The sequence below is a fragment of the Crinia signifera genome, chromosome 3, assembly GCF_055691185.1.
Source record: "Crinia signifera chromosome 3, ASM5569118v1, whole genome shotgun sequence".
Lineage (NCBI taxonomy): Eukaryota > Metazoa > Chordata > Amphibia > Anura > Myobatrachidae > Crinia > Crinia signifera.
In genome coordinates this window covers 189683635-189700127 of record NC_139219.1, presented here as the reverse complement: position 1 = coordinate 189700127, position 16493 = coordinate 189683635, and the positions used below count along the sequence as shown (strand labels likewise).

At 43.9% G+C, this 16493-nt stretch overlaps 1 protein-coding gene across 4 annotated transcripts in view; it reads left to right on the top strand.

Annotated features, from left to right (window-relative positions):
• CYB5R4 (cytochrome b5 reductase 4) overlaps nt 1-16493 on the top strand; it is a 147759-nt gene that overhangs the window by 89564 nt on the left and 41702 nt on the right. For 3 of the 4 annotated variants that reach the window (XM_083177125.1, XM_083177122.1, XM_083177123.1), the window contains exon 10: nt 12383-12505. The exons of the other annotated variant lie outside the window; for it this stretch is intronic. In XM_083177125.1, coding sequence (XP_083033251.1) covers nt 12383-12505 — 123 coding nt within the window. The remainder of the gene's footprint in view (nt 1-12382; nt 12506-16493) is intronic. 4 annotated transcript variants of the gene reach the window in all.

Here is a 16493-nt window from a genome sequence, read left to right as displayed (position 1 = left end):
TGAATAGCAAATTCTCAAATTTTCAAGAAAATTTCAAACACTGATTTTTTTAGGGACCAGTTCAGTTCTGATGTGACTTTGAGGGACTTGTATGTGAGACACCCCCATAAATGATGCCATTTCAAAAACTGCACCCCTCACAGTATTCAAAACAGCATTTTGGAAGTTTGTTAACCCTTTAGGTGTTTCACAGGAATTAAAACAAAGTGTAGGTGAAATTTCAAAATTTCATTTTTTTTGCAGATTTGCAATTTTAATACATTTTTCTAAGGAACACAGTAGATTTTACTAGAGAAATGTGACTAAAAATTGATTCCCCCAATTCTTTTGTTTTCATAAATATCCTATATGTGGCCCTAGTGTGCACGTTGACCAAACCACAGGCTTCATAATAGAAGGAGCACCAACTTGATTTTGGAGCCTCCTTTTTATGAGATTATTTTTTAGGCACCATGTAGGTGTCTAGGCACCATAAGATGCTAAAAGTTAGGAACCCCCCCATAAGATGCTAAAAGTTAGGAACCCCCCCACAAGTGACCCCATTTTGCAAACTACACCCCTCAGGGAATTCATCTAGGGTTATAATGTACATTTCAAACCCCCAGGGGTTTCACCAATTGTGGTACAACTGGGCAGTGAAAATGAAAAATTAAATTTTTTACACAAAAATGCAGTTCTGGCTCCAAATTTTTCATTTTCACAAGGAATGAAGGAGACAAAGCACCCCAAAATCTGTGCCACAATTTCTCCCGAGTACGGCAATGCCTCACATGTAACCAAAAATACCATTTGGGTGCATGGCAGGACTCAGAAGGGAAGGAGTGATTTTTGTATTTTGCAGCTCAGATTCTGGTGGAATTTTGGTGGGTGCTATGTCGCATTAGCAAGACCCCCAAAGCACCAATACAGTGGAAGCCCCCCACAAGTGACCCCATTTTGCAAACTACACCCCTCAGGGAATTCATCTAGGGGTATAGTGTACATTTCAAACCCCCAGGGGTTTCACCAATTTTGATACAACTGGGCTGTGCAAATGAAAAATTACATTTTTTTACACAAAAATGCAGTTCTGGCTCAAAATTTTTCATTTTCACAAGGAATGAAGGAGACAAAGCACCCCAAAATCTGTGCCCCAATTTCTCCTGAGTACGGCAATGCCTCACATGTGACCAAAAAATACCATTTGGGTGCATGGCAGGACTCAGAAGGGAAGGAGTGATTTTTGTATTTTGCAGCTCAGATTCTGGTGGAATTTTGGTGGGTGCTATGTCGCATTAGCAAGACCCCCAAAGCACCAATACAGTGGAAGCCCCCCACAAGTGACCCCATTTTGCAAACTACACCCCTCTGGGAATTCATCTAGGGGTATAATGTACATTTCAAACCCCCAGGGGTTTCACCAATTGTGGTACAACTGGGCAGTGAAAATGAAAAATTAAATTTTTTACACAAAAATGCAGTTCTGGCTCAAAATTTTTCATTTTCACAAGGAATGAAGGAGACAAAGCACCCCAAAATCTGTGCCCCAATTTCTCCCGAGTACGGCAATGCCTCACATGTGACCAAAAAATACCATTTGGGTGCATGGCAGGACTCAGAAGGGAAGGAGTGATTTTTGTATTTTGCAGCTCAGATTCTGGTGGAATTTTGGTGGGTGCTATGTCGCATTAGCAAGACCCCCAAAGCACCAATACAGTGAAAGCCCCCCACAAGTGACCCCATTTTGCAAACTACACCCATCAGGGACTTCATCTAGGGGTATAGTGTACTTTTTAAACCCCCAGGGGTTTCACCAATTTTGATACAACTGGGCTGTGCAAATGAAAAATTACATTTTTTTACACAAAAATGCAGTTCTGGCTCAAAATTTTTCATTTTCACAAGGAATGAAGGAGACAAAGCACCCCAAAATCTGTGCCCCAATTTCTCCTGAGTACGGCAATGCCTCACATGTGACCAAAAAATACCATTTGGGTGCATGGCAGGACTCAGAAGGGAAGGAGTGATTTTTGTATTTTGCAGCTCAGATTCTGGTGGAATTTTGGTGGGTGCTATGTCGCATTAGCAAGACCCCCAAAGCACCAATACAGTGGAAGCCCCCCACAAGTGACCCCATTTTGCAAACTACACCCCTCAGGGAATTCATCTAGGGGTATAGTGTACATTTCAAACCCCCAGGGGTTTCACCAATTTTGATACAACTGGGCTGTGCAAATGAAAAATTACATTTTTTTACACAAAAATGCAGTTCTGGCTCAAAATTTTTCATTTTCACAAGGAATGAAGGAGACAAAGCACCCCAAAATCTGTGCCCCAATTTCTCCCGAGTACGGCAATGCCTCACATGTGACCAAAAAATACCATTTGGGTGCATGGCAGGACTCAGAAGGGAAGGAGTGATTTTTGTATTTTGCAGCTCAGATTCTGGTGGAATTTTGGTGGGTGCTATGTCGCATTAGCAAGACCCCCAAAGCACCAATACAGTGGAAGCCCCCCACAAGTGACCCCATTTTGCAAACTACACCCCTCAGGGAATTCATCTAGGGGTATAATGTACATTTCAAACCCCCAGGGGTTTCACCAATTGTGGTACAACTGGGCAGTGAAAATGAAAAATTAAATTTTTTACACAAAAATGCAGTTCTGGCTCAAAATTTTTCATTTTCACAAGGAATGAAGGAGACAAAGCACCCCAAAATCTGTGCCCCAATTTCTCCCGAGTACGGCAATGCTTCATGTGTGACCAAAAAATGGCAGGACTCAGAAGGGAAGGAGTGATATTTGGATTTTGCAGCACAGATTCTGGTGGAATGTTGGTGGGTGCTATGTCGCATTAGCAAGACCCCCAAAGCACCAATACAGTGGAACCCCCCCACAAGTGACCCCATTTTGCAAACTACACCCCTCAGGGAATTCATCTAGGGGTATAGTGTACATTTCAAACCCCCAGGGGTTTCACCAATTTTGATACAACTGGGCTGTGCAAATGAAAAATTACATTTTTTTACACAAAAATGCAGTTCTGGTTCAAAATTTTTCATTTTCATAAGGTATGAAGGAGAAAAAGCACCCCAAAATCTGTGCCCCAATTTCTCCCGAGTACGGCAATGCCTCACGTGACCAAAAAATACCAGTTGGGTGCATTGCAGGACTCAGAAGGGAAGGAGTGATTTTTGGATTTTGCGGCTCAGATTCTGGTGGAATGAATGGTGGGTGCTATGTGGCATTAGCAAGACCCCCGAAGCACGGTGAAATGATGAACCTAATAATCCATAGATGTGTGGTATATTTTAAAACACTCCTTTATACATAGGCCGGGTTTGTCGGGGCAAGTGTCACACTGGAAAATAGTTTGCTTTCTTATTCCCTTTTTATAGCAAACTTTGCACCTTTTTTGTGTCCTGCCCTTTTTTCCAGTGGAGGGGATTTCATCAGGAAAATGCTGCCCTGGTACAATACGGGGGCCAGTACTAGAAGTACTGGGGCCCTCTGCCTGCTGGTTCCCAAATATTAGGCTCTTTATGACTTCCTCTTGAAAGTGCATAAATGTCCCCCTCTGGCTGGTAGAACGGAATAGCACGTAAGCGTTATACAGTGCCATCTGGATGATATACACGGCCAGCTTCTTGTACCAGATTTTTGTTTTCCGCAGGGCACTGTACGGCTTCAGTACCTGATCTGAAAGATCCACTCTGCCCATGTACTTATTGTAATCCAGGATACAATTAGGTTTGAAGGTGTGGGTACTGGTACCTCGTACAGGGACGGAGGTGGTACTGTCTCCGTGAATTGTTGTCAGTATAAGGACATCCCTCTTGTCCTTATATTTGACCAACAACATATTTTCGGTGGATTGTGCCCTGCTTTCACCCCTTCTCATTACTTGGGCAATGTGCGTTTCTGGGAGGCCTCTTTGGTTCTTGTGCACAGTACCGCAAGCTGCTGTACCTCTTGAACCAAGGGCCTTAAACAGGGGGATGCTAGTGTAAAAGTTATCCACATAGAGGTGATAACCTTTATCCAGGAAGCTGTGCACTAAATCCCAGACAATTTTTCCACTAACACCTACGAGGGAGGGGGGGCATTCTGGCGGTTCAATTCTTGAATCCTTCCCTTCATATACCCTAAACCTGTGAGTGTACCCTGAGGTGCTTTCACACAGCTTATACATTTTTATGCCATACCTTGCCCTCTTACTGGGAAGGTACTGGCGGAATTTAACCCTTCCTTTAAAATGTATAAGGGACTCGTCTATGCAAATGAATTTATCTGGGATGTACATCTCTGGAAATTTGGCACTGAAATGATCAATGACCGGCCTGACTTTGAATAGCCGGTCAAAGGTGGGATCATCTCTGGGTGGGCACTGTGCATTATCGTTGTAATGCAAAAATTTAAGGATTAACTCAAAACGAGTCCGTGTCATGGCCATACGGTAAAATGGAGTACTGTACAGAACATCTGTACTCCAATATTGCCTAATTTCTGGCTTTTTTACTATGCCCATATGAAACACCAGACCCCAAAACGTCATCATCTCTACTGCATCTACAGGGGTCCACCTAGCAAATGATGACGTGGGGTTTTGAGCAATAAACTGCTGGGCATATAAATTAGTTTTGGTCCACCATTAAATTTATAAAATCATCAGAGAAAAATTATTTGAAAAAGTCAATTTCTCTGAGACCTGTGGAATCAAATTGGATTCCTGGGATGGCCAAAAACTCAGGAACCTGGGGCTCAAAATTGTCTGGTGGTGGGGTCCATACGAGATCAATTATTGGGGGGGGTCTCAGCTGCTCTACGGGGGCGTCTTTGAGGGGGTCCCTCATCACTAGAGGAGGAAGAGGAGCTTAAGATGAATCCTTCAAATTCCCCGCTTGCCTCACTGGCTGTGTCAGAGTCAGAGGCAAGCATGGTATATGCCTCCTCCGCTGAATACATTCTTCTGGATGACTGGGATGACATTTGGGATGCCATTTTTATTTTTGTGTTTCTGGTAGTGAAATGTTTCAACACGTGTATAGTGTAGGGGGGGTACAAACTTTATTTCAACACGGGGGGTATGTAGTGTGTAGTGTGTATGTAGTGCAGAAAAAAAAATACTTTGTACAGGAATTTGATCCCAATAAAAAAAAAAAAAATTAAAGGGGTTAAAAAAAAAAAAAAAAAAAAAGGTCCTGCGCCAAAAATTGAGCACAGATGTTGGTCAGTAACGTCCGTCACTGAACAGCGCTCAAAGGCAACAGGAATTTGATAAAAAAAAAAAAAAAATAGATCAACCCTGTGCCGAAGAAGCTGATCAGTGATGTACGTCACTGATCAGCGCACAGTGGCCACAGGACACCCACAAAATCACAGTGTGTGTAAAAAAAATAATTAAAAAAAGACCCCACAGCACCCTCAAAAAAAAAAAAAAAAGGTGATCAGTGATGCGACACTGATTACCAGTGAGGGGCAGCAGGTGCACAACCTTTGGTGCAACTGGCAGCAACTGACAGGTATATATAAAAAAAAAAAAAACCTGCACCCCCAAAAAGTTGCTGATCAGCACAGATATACTGATCAGCACAAAAGGGGGGGTAGCAGACACAAAATATAGCACTCTCTACCACTCTCTGTCACTATCTCTCTCTAGTTCTCTATCTCTCACTATCTATCACTATCTATCACTCTATGACACTGCAGCAGCAGCACTGACAGTTATATATATATAAAAAAAACCTGCACCCCCAAAAAGGGGGGGTAGCAGACACAAAATATAGCACTCTCTATCACTATCTCTCTCTATCTCTCTATCTCTCACTATCTATCACTATCTATCACTCTATGACACTGCAGCAGCAGCACTGACAGTTATATATATAAAAAAAAAACCTGCACCCCCAAAAAGGGGGGGTAGCAGACACAAAATATAGCACACTCTGTCACTATCTCTCTCTATCTCTCTCTATCTCTCTCTATCTCTCTATCACACTGCAGCAGCAGCAGCAGGAAGTCACAAGAAGTCAGATCCAGGAAGCATCCAGCACGCTACAAGCAGTGATCAGGTAAGTATTTTGCAAGGATCAGGTCAGTATATCACGGCAGATAGGTACGGTGACCGCACTGCACGCAATTCCAGACCGGAATGGCGTCTGCAGTGCAGTCACCGTTAGTTTAAATCACCCTCCATGGCTGTGATTGGTCCGTCGGTCCGGCGAACCAATCACGGCCTTTGGGGGCGGGTGGGGTGAGGTGGGGTGACACCAGTGTCACCCTTACACCCCGTGGTGATTGGTGCTGTACTTTACAGCACCAATCACCACCGATCCCTGTGTCACCGGCGAACGTTATTCGCCGGTACACAGAAAACGCTGTAATTGGCTGTTCACATTTGAACAGCCAATCACAGCGATCGCCGACGGGAGGGAGGCATCGCCACCCCCCCTGGGCATGCAGGGACATGTCTGCTGTCAGGGACAGCAGACATGTTTAAACTGTCACCGCGTCTATAGACGCGGTGACAGTTAAATGGCATGACGTACATTTATGCCATGTGTCGGAAAGTACATCCCGGCCATGACGTAAATGTACGTCAAATGTCGGGAAGGGGTTAAGATCTACAATGTCTACAGTCATATGGTCGACAGGGTCCAAAGGTCGACAGTTTCAAAAGGTTGACATTCAAAAGGTCAACATGGAGAAGGTCGACATGAGTTGTTCATGTTTTTTTGGTGTCTGTCGACATGGACAAGTGTACAGTGTCCCCTCGCATGGCTCGATGCGCTCGCCATGCTTTGAGCACAGTGCCTTGCTGCCCTCGTCACATTATTATATTCTCCCTCCTCCTGGTAGGGCATGAAATACCACCTATCGTCTCAAAATTTTGTGGGGAAAAATTGCATGTCGACCTCATGACTGTCGACCTAAAGGCAATCATGTGTCCAGACACCCTCCTAACATGCAGTCATTAAAAATATACTATAGTCAAAGCATACCCACTGGGCGATATTTTAAACAATATCGTTCTGATGGGCCAAAATAACACCTAGTGTGTACGTATCATTAGGAGTTTAAACTGGATTCTGTTTGTAAGAATTTAGCAACTGCTAAAATTTCCTATGATTGGATAGTCCTAGTTTCATTGGTTTGAATGCCCTTGCATGGCAGGTGAGGATTTTAGCAACTAGTTTACTATGTGTATATTTTAAAAGTGTCCCATTATTGTCTGTAAGCATCTTGGCAATTAACATTAGAAAGACTTTACACGCTTTTTTCATTGCTTATATTTAGGTGCCTCTAAAACTTGTGATTGGCTGCCAGTGAAAATACTCTTGTGCATTATTCATAGGGGGGCATTCAATCTTTATTCCAACTGGATGCTCTCCACAGTCTGAATCACGGCCATGCTTCTGACATCAACTTGACAGTCTGTATTCAATGTTCCGACTGTTGTGTTGAAGACGGGCGCGGATTGCCAAAGAAAATGGCAAAAAAAAGTCGACTCTATCAGGCTTCAATGCTGTCGGAATGAATTGAATAGATGAGTGCTGATGTTTCCAACTGTCGGAAATATCGGCACAGATTAAATTACCCCCATTATGCACTAGTTTCAGTACACAATATTTAACAGTTTGGAAAGTTGTTAAATAATTAGCATTTATTATATTTTGAAACCATAAAATGGAGCAAATGGGCACCTAGACATATCAAGCAGCAAGGAAAGGGTATAATTAATAGATTTTTTGTATGCAGGGAAAATACTGCCTGACTACTTATTACATGTAGCACGTAATTACTAGACAGCATTAGTCTTACATTGTAATGTAAAATTAAATATAAATTTACTTCTACACCTCCTCCCTGCAGTACGCCGGCGGAGGGGGGATCATGCGAGGGCCAGTGGAGAGGCGCTCCAGCTTTCTGAGACGCAGGTGCATCTCAGGTGCTCCTGTGTCTCAGTAATTATTGCGGCAGGGTACGGCAACCCTGCCCGTGTCCGCTTCAGGGAGATGGGGTTAGGGGATTCGGTACCACGTGCGTCTCGTGCACAAAGGGGGTAGGTGGGCGCAAATGCATCTTATGCACAATAAAGGAGGCATTTGTCAGTGCTCCATGATACATACTGGCAAATTCCTCCTTTTCAAACCCCCACTATCCACGCAAGCCCAAAGCACGGTGAGCGTACGCGTCCCGCGTCTCCCAGACCTGTTCATGGAGTCGATTTTATAAAGTGTGGCGAGCAGACGCGGAATACATGTAAAGTAGTTTTCGTCCCCTCACTGGGCTCGCTGCGCTCACCATGCTTCGGGCTCAGCTCGCTGCGCTTGCCACACTTTATAAAATAAACTCCATGCCGACGTGGATAGTGGGGGTATGAACAGGTTTGTGGGGGACACGTAACGTGTCCCCTCGCGGGGCTCGCTGCGCTTGTAATGTAGGTAACTGGACTTTAGTGAATAATAAAGAAGACAAAAAGCACTTAAAGTACAATAATTAACAAGACAAATAAAAGAATAAAACAGTTATTCTTCAGTTTCTGCATTCATGGAAACTGCAGCTGAAGTTGACGCAGTTGTGTCTGCATCTGTGTAGTCTGCTTTGTCAGCCTTTGGGAGCAGAGTTAGGGCATATAGAATCCGCTGGAAAGTGTCTTCTGCGCAGACAGTTTTGCACCAAATGAATTCCTGGAGATAGGAGTCCAGATTTTGGTGGGCAGTGCCCCTTTGCTTTTTGTTACGTTACTTACAAGATCCCCAAAGGCATTCGATGTTTTGGGTATGAACCCCAGTCTCCGGATCAAAAAAATTATAGCGGTGGTACCCTGCCTGTTCCAGCTGTTGAGTGTTATATGCACACCAGCAATCAGAGGATCTAGTCTTCCCCAGTTCTATATATTTGTTGATGGCTGTCAGGTCTGTCCACAGGCATTCTAAATCACTCACCGGTGTCTCTGGATATGCGTCCAAACAACCACTGAGGCAGTATGCGTCCGACATGACTTTTTCTCTGTACAAACAGTACAAACAGACTCTTGTCCACCTCAATTATTTTTCCCGGACCGCTAATCCGGCGTTGGGGCTGAGACATTAAATTCACAGAGCACAGAGAATTTCAGCAGGTTTTAATGTGGCAGCGCCACATGCACTCCTTCATACTCAAGCGCATTGGATGTCCATTAACACAGGTTTGTGTCAGTGGCAGCAAATGGTGCTGCTGAAAAAATGCCACTGACTCCTCCTTTGTCTGCGGCAGGTTAAACATCGTGAGAAGTTCTGCAGCCATTCCGCAGAGCTTCAGAAATAATACAGCCGGTCACCTTCACCTTAACCTCTGACTGACTACAGTAACTGCGTAACGCTGACTGACTATGCTGGCCGCGGGAACACTATGCTGTACCTGACAGGGACACTGACTACGCTGGCCGCGGGAACACTACCCTGAATCTGACTGGGATGCTGACTACGCTGGCCGCAGGAACACTATGCTACTTCTGACAGGGGTGCTAACTACGCTAAGCGTCCGTGGGAACGCTACACTACTTCTGACTGACTATGCTGACCGTGCGAACACTACGCTGATTCTGACAGGGACGCTACGCTAACTACGTAACGGGGGCCATGCTATTACACAAGTACCAGTATTTGCTTTGTTTTCTATTAACTCTGTTAAGCCCTGCCTGTCTTGCTAAGGTTACTGTATGATGTGATAGATTTCCATATTGTTTGTATAATATGTTTAAACATGAAACAAAGCGGATATCGAATATGGTATTCCGACTGTCGGAACGTCCTGACCGTTGGAATCCTGGGCCCTTTTCGCCTGCAACTCAACAGCCGGTATTCAATGTTCCAGCTGTCAAGTTTCAGCTAGTGGGCTTGTCAGCGAAAATGGACGTGGATTGTTAATAACTGATTTGAATTCGACAATCCGCAGCCGTTTCTGACAAAACAGATCCGACTTGTTTTACAGTCGGATCTGTTTTGTCAGAATCAGCCTTCAATGCTGTCGAAAATAGCAGCATTGAATAGGCAGAGGCCACTCTTTCCCCTGGAGGAAATAGCGGCCGATCAAGAATAGAAAATCAAGGGGGAGGTTTGGTTGCTGGTGATGGCACACTAAGAAATTACGTTGTTTGGCTTCAACAGCAACTGAACCTCCGCCTTACTTGAATAGTGTCTATTAAATTTCTGGGGGCACCTCCAGCAGGGATCAGTATGAAATCCCGACAGTCGGAATCCCGACCACCGCAATGCCAACAAAGGGGGGCCGTGGATCGCCCCCCTTACGGGCTCGCTGCACTCACCATGCAGCGGGCCCGGTGCCTCGCTACGCTCGGCACACTATTTTATTCTCCCTCTATGGGTGTTGTGGACACTCATAGAGGGACAAAGTGCCGGCATTGCGGCGGTCGGGATTCTGGCGTCGGTATTTCGACCGTCGGGATTCCTACCGCCGGGATTTTGACCGCATCCCCTCCAACTAATACCATAAACCTATTTTAAGGGATTTACCACTAAAGCTGGTTCCTACAGTATTTACTAGTATTTAAGAGAGGGTGTGTGACATCAGCTCTGGCCTCGATCAGCCTGTATCTGTAGCAAAGTTGTGGAAGGGTCAGACTTATACCCCTTTCACACCACCCACCCACAGTCATTTTGCCGATGTAGTCTGACCCCAATTCACACATCAGCAAATTACCTAGTTAAAGCTTTTCAACCCAGGAATTTACTGAAAAAACTGTTTTTTTTTCTGTGGTGTGAAAGGGTCAACCCTGGTATTAAATAACGGTTCACTGACCCTGGTTTTTCAGCAAATTTCCGTGTTGAAAAGCTTTAACCTGGTAATTTGCTTACTGGAAAAAAACACTATATAGTTTATGAATTACTTATGGATGTGCGACAGAATAGCAGATAGCAATTTTTTCACAAATTTACACGAGGTGGATTTTCTTTCTGTCTGGGTGGGGGATAACTACTAGTCATCTGCAACTTTGCTGATAAGCGGTCATGTCTAAATCAGGCCTAGTGTCTTTTATTCATGCAAACTCATCGCAATGCTTCAGTACACTGCACTGATTATTATATGTGACCCTTGTATATGTATGAATCTGTACAATAAGTTTCTATGACGCAGTGGGTGCAGCTTTTTTCAGGGCAATTTTCATTGTGCTTTATATACAGATTCAGTTTCTCAAAGATAAATAAAGGGTGGAGCTGCTTTGGGGCCTGGGGGAACGCCTGGAGGCAATACCAAAAGTACACTTTTATTTTATATTTTATTTTTAATTGGTACTGACGCACACTGGGTACAGGGCCTGGCAGTTTACTTCACAGGGAGGGAGGTGGGAGGCAGAGCCACCCTCATTTTGTGCCCAGAGCCACTTTTTGCAAAGCAAGTGTACTTGCACTGCATGGCTGAGCGACACTGAATGATCATGCCTGGACATTACCACACAATCCCGCTGTTGGTGAGATCCTCCCTTCCCTATGGTGCTCCATCTGTCCACCTCCCGTCTGTCCGTCCATGTGTGCCACTTCTTGTCCGTCCATGCCCCCATTTGGTCCTCTGTATGTCCTTAAATGATTGCAAAATCTGTCTATTCCTCCATATGGTGCTCGGTCTGTCCATTTGTCCACCTACGCCCATATGTCCACCTATCCATCTATGCCCCAATATTATTTGAGGTTTGTTCCTCCACTTCATCTGTCCCTTAATGCCCCCCGTATTTTGCTCTATCAGTCTCTATTCTTTTCCTGACATGGTCTCTCCCTATATCTCCTTCCTTCTGTCACTGACATGGTCTCTGTGTGTCTCTCTCCCCCCTCCCCCTGAAACGGACACTCTTTCTCGCTCTCACTCAATGAGTCTTTCTCGACATTTATGGAGCCCACAAAGTTTTCAGTACAACCCTGTATATGTATATTTGAAATAAATGCATCAGCCCACAACCTAGAACTGTAAGGAAAATTGCTGTGATCTGTTGTCTCTTTTTGTTTGTTTTTGTTGTCATATCTGTTCATACATAGAGACTACATCTTACCCATAATGAATGAAGTGTATTCATAGTTATATGCTCATGTTATGCGTTAATCGACTAGATTCCAAAGTGCGTCCTCTATTCAATTTTACTAATTGTGCTTTGGTGGCAGGCTGACATCTGAGTCTGTAGATAGAAAAATATAGATATATAAAGACAAAGGAAAAAGGCAGAGGGAGAGTGTTCTAGTAGTATTTTTCTAGATTAAATAAATAAATTATAGTATTTGTTTGGATTTGTCAAAGTTCTTCGTAATATGTGGGTGTTTTTCCTTGAACAATGTCACAGGGTAATTATTTCTTAATTGGTCTTATTATAGTTGTTGACATGTGTAGACATTACATGTACATTTTTATTTAGTTCATGCTTCATCGAAAACTGGAAACGTAGAAGTGATTATACAGAAAAAGGATAACATTGTCTGGAAAAGCTTGGGACAAACCATGGAAGGTCATGATACTTTTATTAAAAGTTCCCAAAGAGGTTAGTATGAAATAAGCTTATTTGTAACTGTACATGATGAGAATGATTTTTACACATCTTTATTTTTTTTATACCCCGGTGTAAAATTAAAAGGGGTTTTGAAATTCAATTGCAGAATTGAAAATGAGACATTTGTTTCCACAGCCACACAGTTTTCCTATTCTTAAATTAGAAAACGAGACAGTGATTTCTGGAAAAAAAAAAATATTTTTTTTAGGAAAAAATCACCAGATTACCAGGACTTGCGCTAGTACCCAGGTGGCACCCCTCTGATCACTAAGCAATTGGCAGTTCCCAATTAACTCAATTAGGCAGTGAGTACTCGTCTCCCAAAGCAGTGTTTTCAGCTCCATTGTCAGGATCGTCAAATTCTATGTTTAGGATCTGGACTCTAGCAGCAGAGAGCTGGGATGTGTGTGTGTGTGTGAGTGAGAGAGCCCCTGTGTGCAGTGTCACACCCTTAGGAGGCAGCAGTTAGGAGAAGTACATCTACCAGAAGCCCCCTCCCCAGTGGATAGACCACACGAAAGGGGAGTATCTTTTTAAAAAATATATTGTTTATTCATGTGGCGTGGGGGCTTTCACAGCAAAAAAACACACAACTATTCTTTTAAATTGGATACCACGGGTATCCGGAGCACACATACCTATGGTAATCCAAAATTGGGTGCAAGGTCCACAAGTTTTTATTACCTTTAATGCTGTGTACACGCGGTGAGAATTTGTGTTTGATTTTGACTATATAGTCAAAATCCAATGGGAATCATATCAAAATCGAATAGACATTGAACAATTTTCAGCCTCATTCGATGCCAATTTGATCTCGTTTTGTGTAAATGGAACAGTGAAGTAGACAAGACTATATAGTAAAGATCAAATGTGTTATGCGTGCCGTTCAATCATAATTTGATCCCAATCGATTCGCAAGCAAAATCGCACCTTGTGAACACACCTTAAAGACCAAATGTATCTAGCTTCAAATAGTGATAAACAGCTAGCCAATCAGCTCCTACCTGATGGGCTGGTAGTTTATCACTCTCCACATTATCGTTTTTTGAAGCTTGATACTTCTGGCCCTAAACCTTTTTCCCAATTAAATTCCCCCAAATGTGTATAGATGCATATTTCTGTTGTGTGTATAACCCAACTACTCAATGTGCCTCCACCCAAACTTGTTTAACTAGTGTAGTTTGGGAAAACACTCTTCCCAGCAACAATTACCTATACCTTGGCTGCTGATTTACTACAGGCAAAGGAAACACATCCCTTGCATAGGTTAATAGGTTATTTATTTACTATATAAAGGATAGATATACATTAACAGCAACAGTACTAACACATTTGTACGATAAATAAGCGTAACAATATAATACAATACACACTTTCACCACAATACAATACAGTCCCTATAACCTCCCCTTATCCTATACAGAGACTTCCCTTGCATGCAATACAAAAATTACCTCAATAACCATTTACTGCTATAACTGGCCAGTTAGGGAAAAAAACCTGTGTATACAATGCATTGTATTATTGTTAGTGTTGGCGCGCGTTGGGGCCCATATTGTCCTCGTTTAGCATATGTATGAAGTAATTATGATTTTCCTTCGGGGATACTGTGTGTCTATCAATAGTAGTAGAAAAGTATTAGAATTGGATACTTATGCTTGTGCTAGGAGTATCCAATCTAATCAATCCTTTTCTTAGTCTCTATGAAGTCTGTTCCTTTCGCATACAAAGTAACAGAAGGTATACTTTTGGCTGCCTGCCTGGATTTGACTAGTTTACACAGAAGCTTCCTCTGTATAGGGGAGTATAGTTAAGCTGTCCTATCTCTATGCTGTAGAGTGGATAAGTATATAAATTAGTTTGATCTCACCCTTTTCCTGGATGCTCCTGAGAGGTATAGGAAACTGTCCCTAGACTTGAACTTGACTGCTGGGGTTCGGCTAGCTTTTTTGCTTTAGGCTCTCTCACTGTGGGTGATCTGTCTTTCTCTGTCTGGGCAGTAAGGTTATCAGCCAGTCCTAATATGAGCCGGTGTTCTCCACTGTCACTCTAATATTATGTTTACAGCGGGCAGCTCTTTTGCAAGTGACAGTGAATGATACACCGCTCCTTCAGCAACTGACCTTACCAACCTCGGCCGCTCTGCTCTGTCAGCGACGTCTCCCTCTCTGTTATGTTGAACTTAGCTGGTGCTGATGAGGGCTTAGCTGGGGGGTAATGAGGTTCCTTCCCCTACTCTGGTCTACGCTGCTGTACTCCACTTTTATCTGCGGCAGTAGTACAATGCTCCGGCTTCTAGCTGCGATATATTTATCTGGACACAGGCGCACTCAGTAGCCACAGGCTGTCCAAAAGTCTATAAAGTCACTCAGCGTGGCGAGAGCGAATGCGGCTATTACCAGCGGCTATTAACAGCTGCCGGCATGTACTTTACTCGCCTGCCTCACTCCTGAGGCTTCCGGCAGCGGCAGTGCTTCTCCTGTGCTTCTGACCGCGCGGCTTCTGGCAGCGGCTTCCAGCAGCGGCTGCCCGCGGACACTTCACTCGCCTGCCTTCTCTGCTGCGAGGCTTCCGGCAGCAGCGGCGCTTCTCCTGATCCTCTGACCGCGCGGCTTCTGGCAGCGGCTTCCAACAGCGGCTGCTGGCGGTCCCCTCACTCGCCTTGCTCCTCCGCGAGGCTTCCAGCAGCGGCAAATTCTCCTATTACTCCGTGTCTCTCCGCCGCAGGGTGAGTACGGCTGTCTATTCTCTGCTAGCGGCGCTCTTCTCCGGCAATAGCCGCTGACAGTCACTTCAGCGCTATTAGCAGCAGCAAATCTTCCTCCTGCCGGGTCGGTGCGGCTCCCAACCCCTTGCCTCCCGCCGCTGTATGTTTACAGTACAGCTCTTTTCCGACAGCGGTGAGGCTACGAGGTGTTCCGCTACCAACCTATCTATTTGGGCTCACTTCCCCGGCCGCCAGGTACTGCTGGCCGAAATGTCTACAACTCTGGCGCAGGGAGTCAAGCTCTATAGAAGGGCTGTCAGTTCTGCCCCTGTAGCCCCCTCCGACCGTCCTTTTATACCCTTTCTCCGGTACCAGCTGATCCCCTCGAGGGATCAGGGACGTTTCAATCTCGAGATAATCAACAGTAGTCCTCTCTAGAAATTTCTCTACTACATTAACTCTGTCATATCCGCAAAATAATACACAAATAACAGTGACATTGTACATTGAATCACATCACAGATATATACATTATACAATTCTTTATAACATTTACTTTAATCATCTATACGTATGTACATATTCATATAATACATGTAAACCTGAAGTAGGGTTACATGTGCCAAACGGGTCTACCTGACACAATTTTGTGGATAGATATATGTGGACAGATCTGTAGCTTCTTGTATGTGTACGATCAACCCATTTGATACAAAGGGTCAAATTCAAAACTCCTATTGCATTGCCCATTTCTTATTAAAATGTTATGTGCATTTATTGTTTCTCATAAACTAAATAATAATATGTAGGTGTAGAGAGACAAAACACACTGGCCCCCCATATAAAAAACAATCACACTGGTCCCCACAGGTAATAATACATTGGCCCTTTACATCAGACATGTCCAACCTGCGGCCCTCCAGATGTTGTGAAACTACACATACCAGCATGCCTTGCCATAGTATTGCTATTAGGGAATGCTAAAACGATTGCAAGGGATGCTGGGATGTGTAGTTTCACAACAGCTGGAGGGACGCAGGTTAGACATGCCTGCTTTACATGAAAACAAGAGACCAGTAAATAACAGTTGAACTGGTGGTGTCTGTAAATTGGTTTGGGCATCTCTAGATCTGGGGGCACACTTGAGAACCGCGCAAGGCACACTATTTTGCCATGACTCAGTGGTTGAAAAACACTGCTGTACATAATACACTATAGTGAGAACATTAAAGTATTCCCTGTTTTTTTTTGTTGTTTTTTTTGGAATAGAGT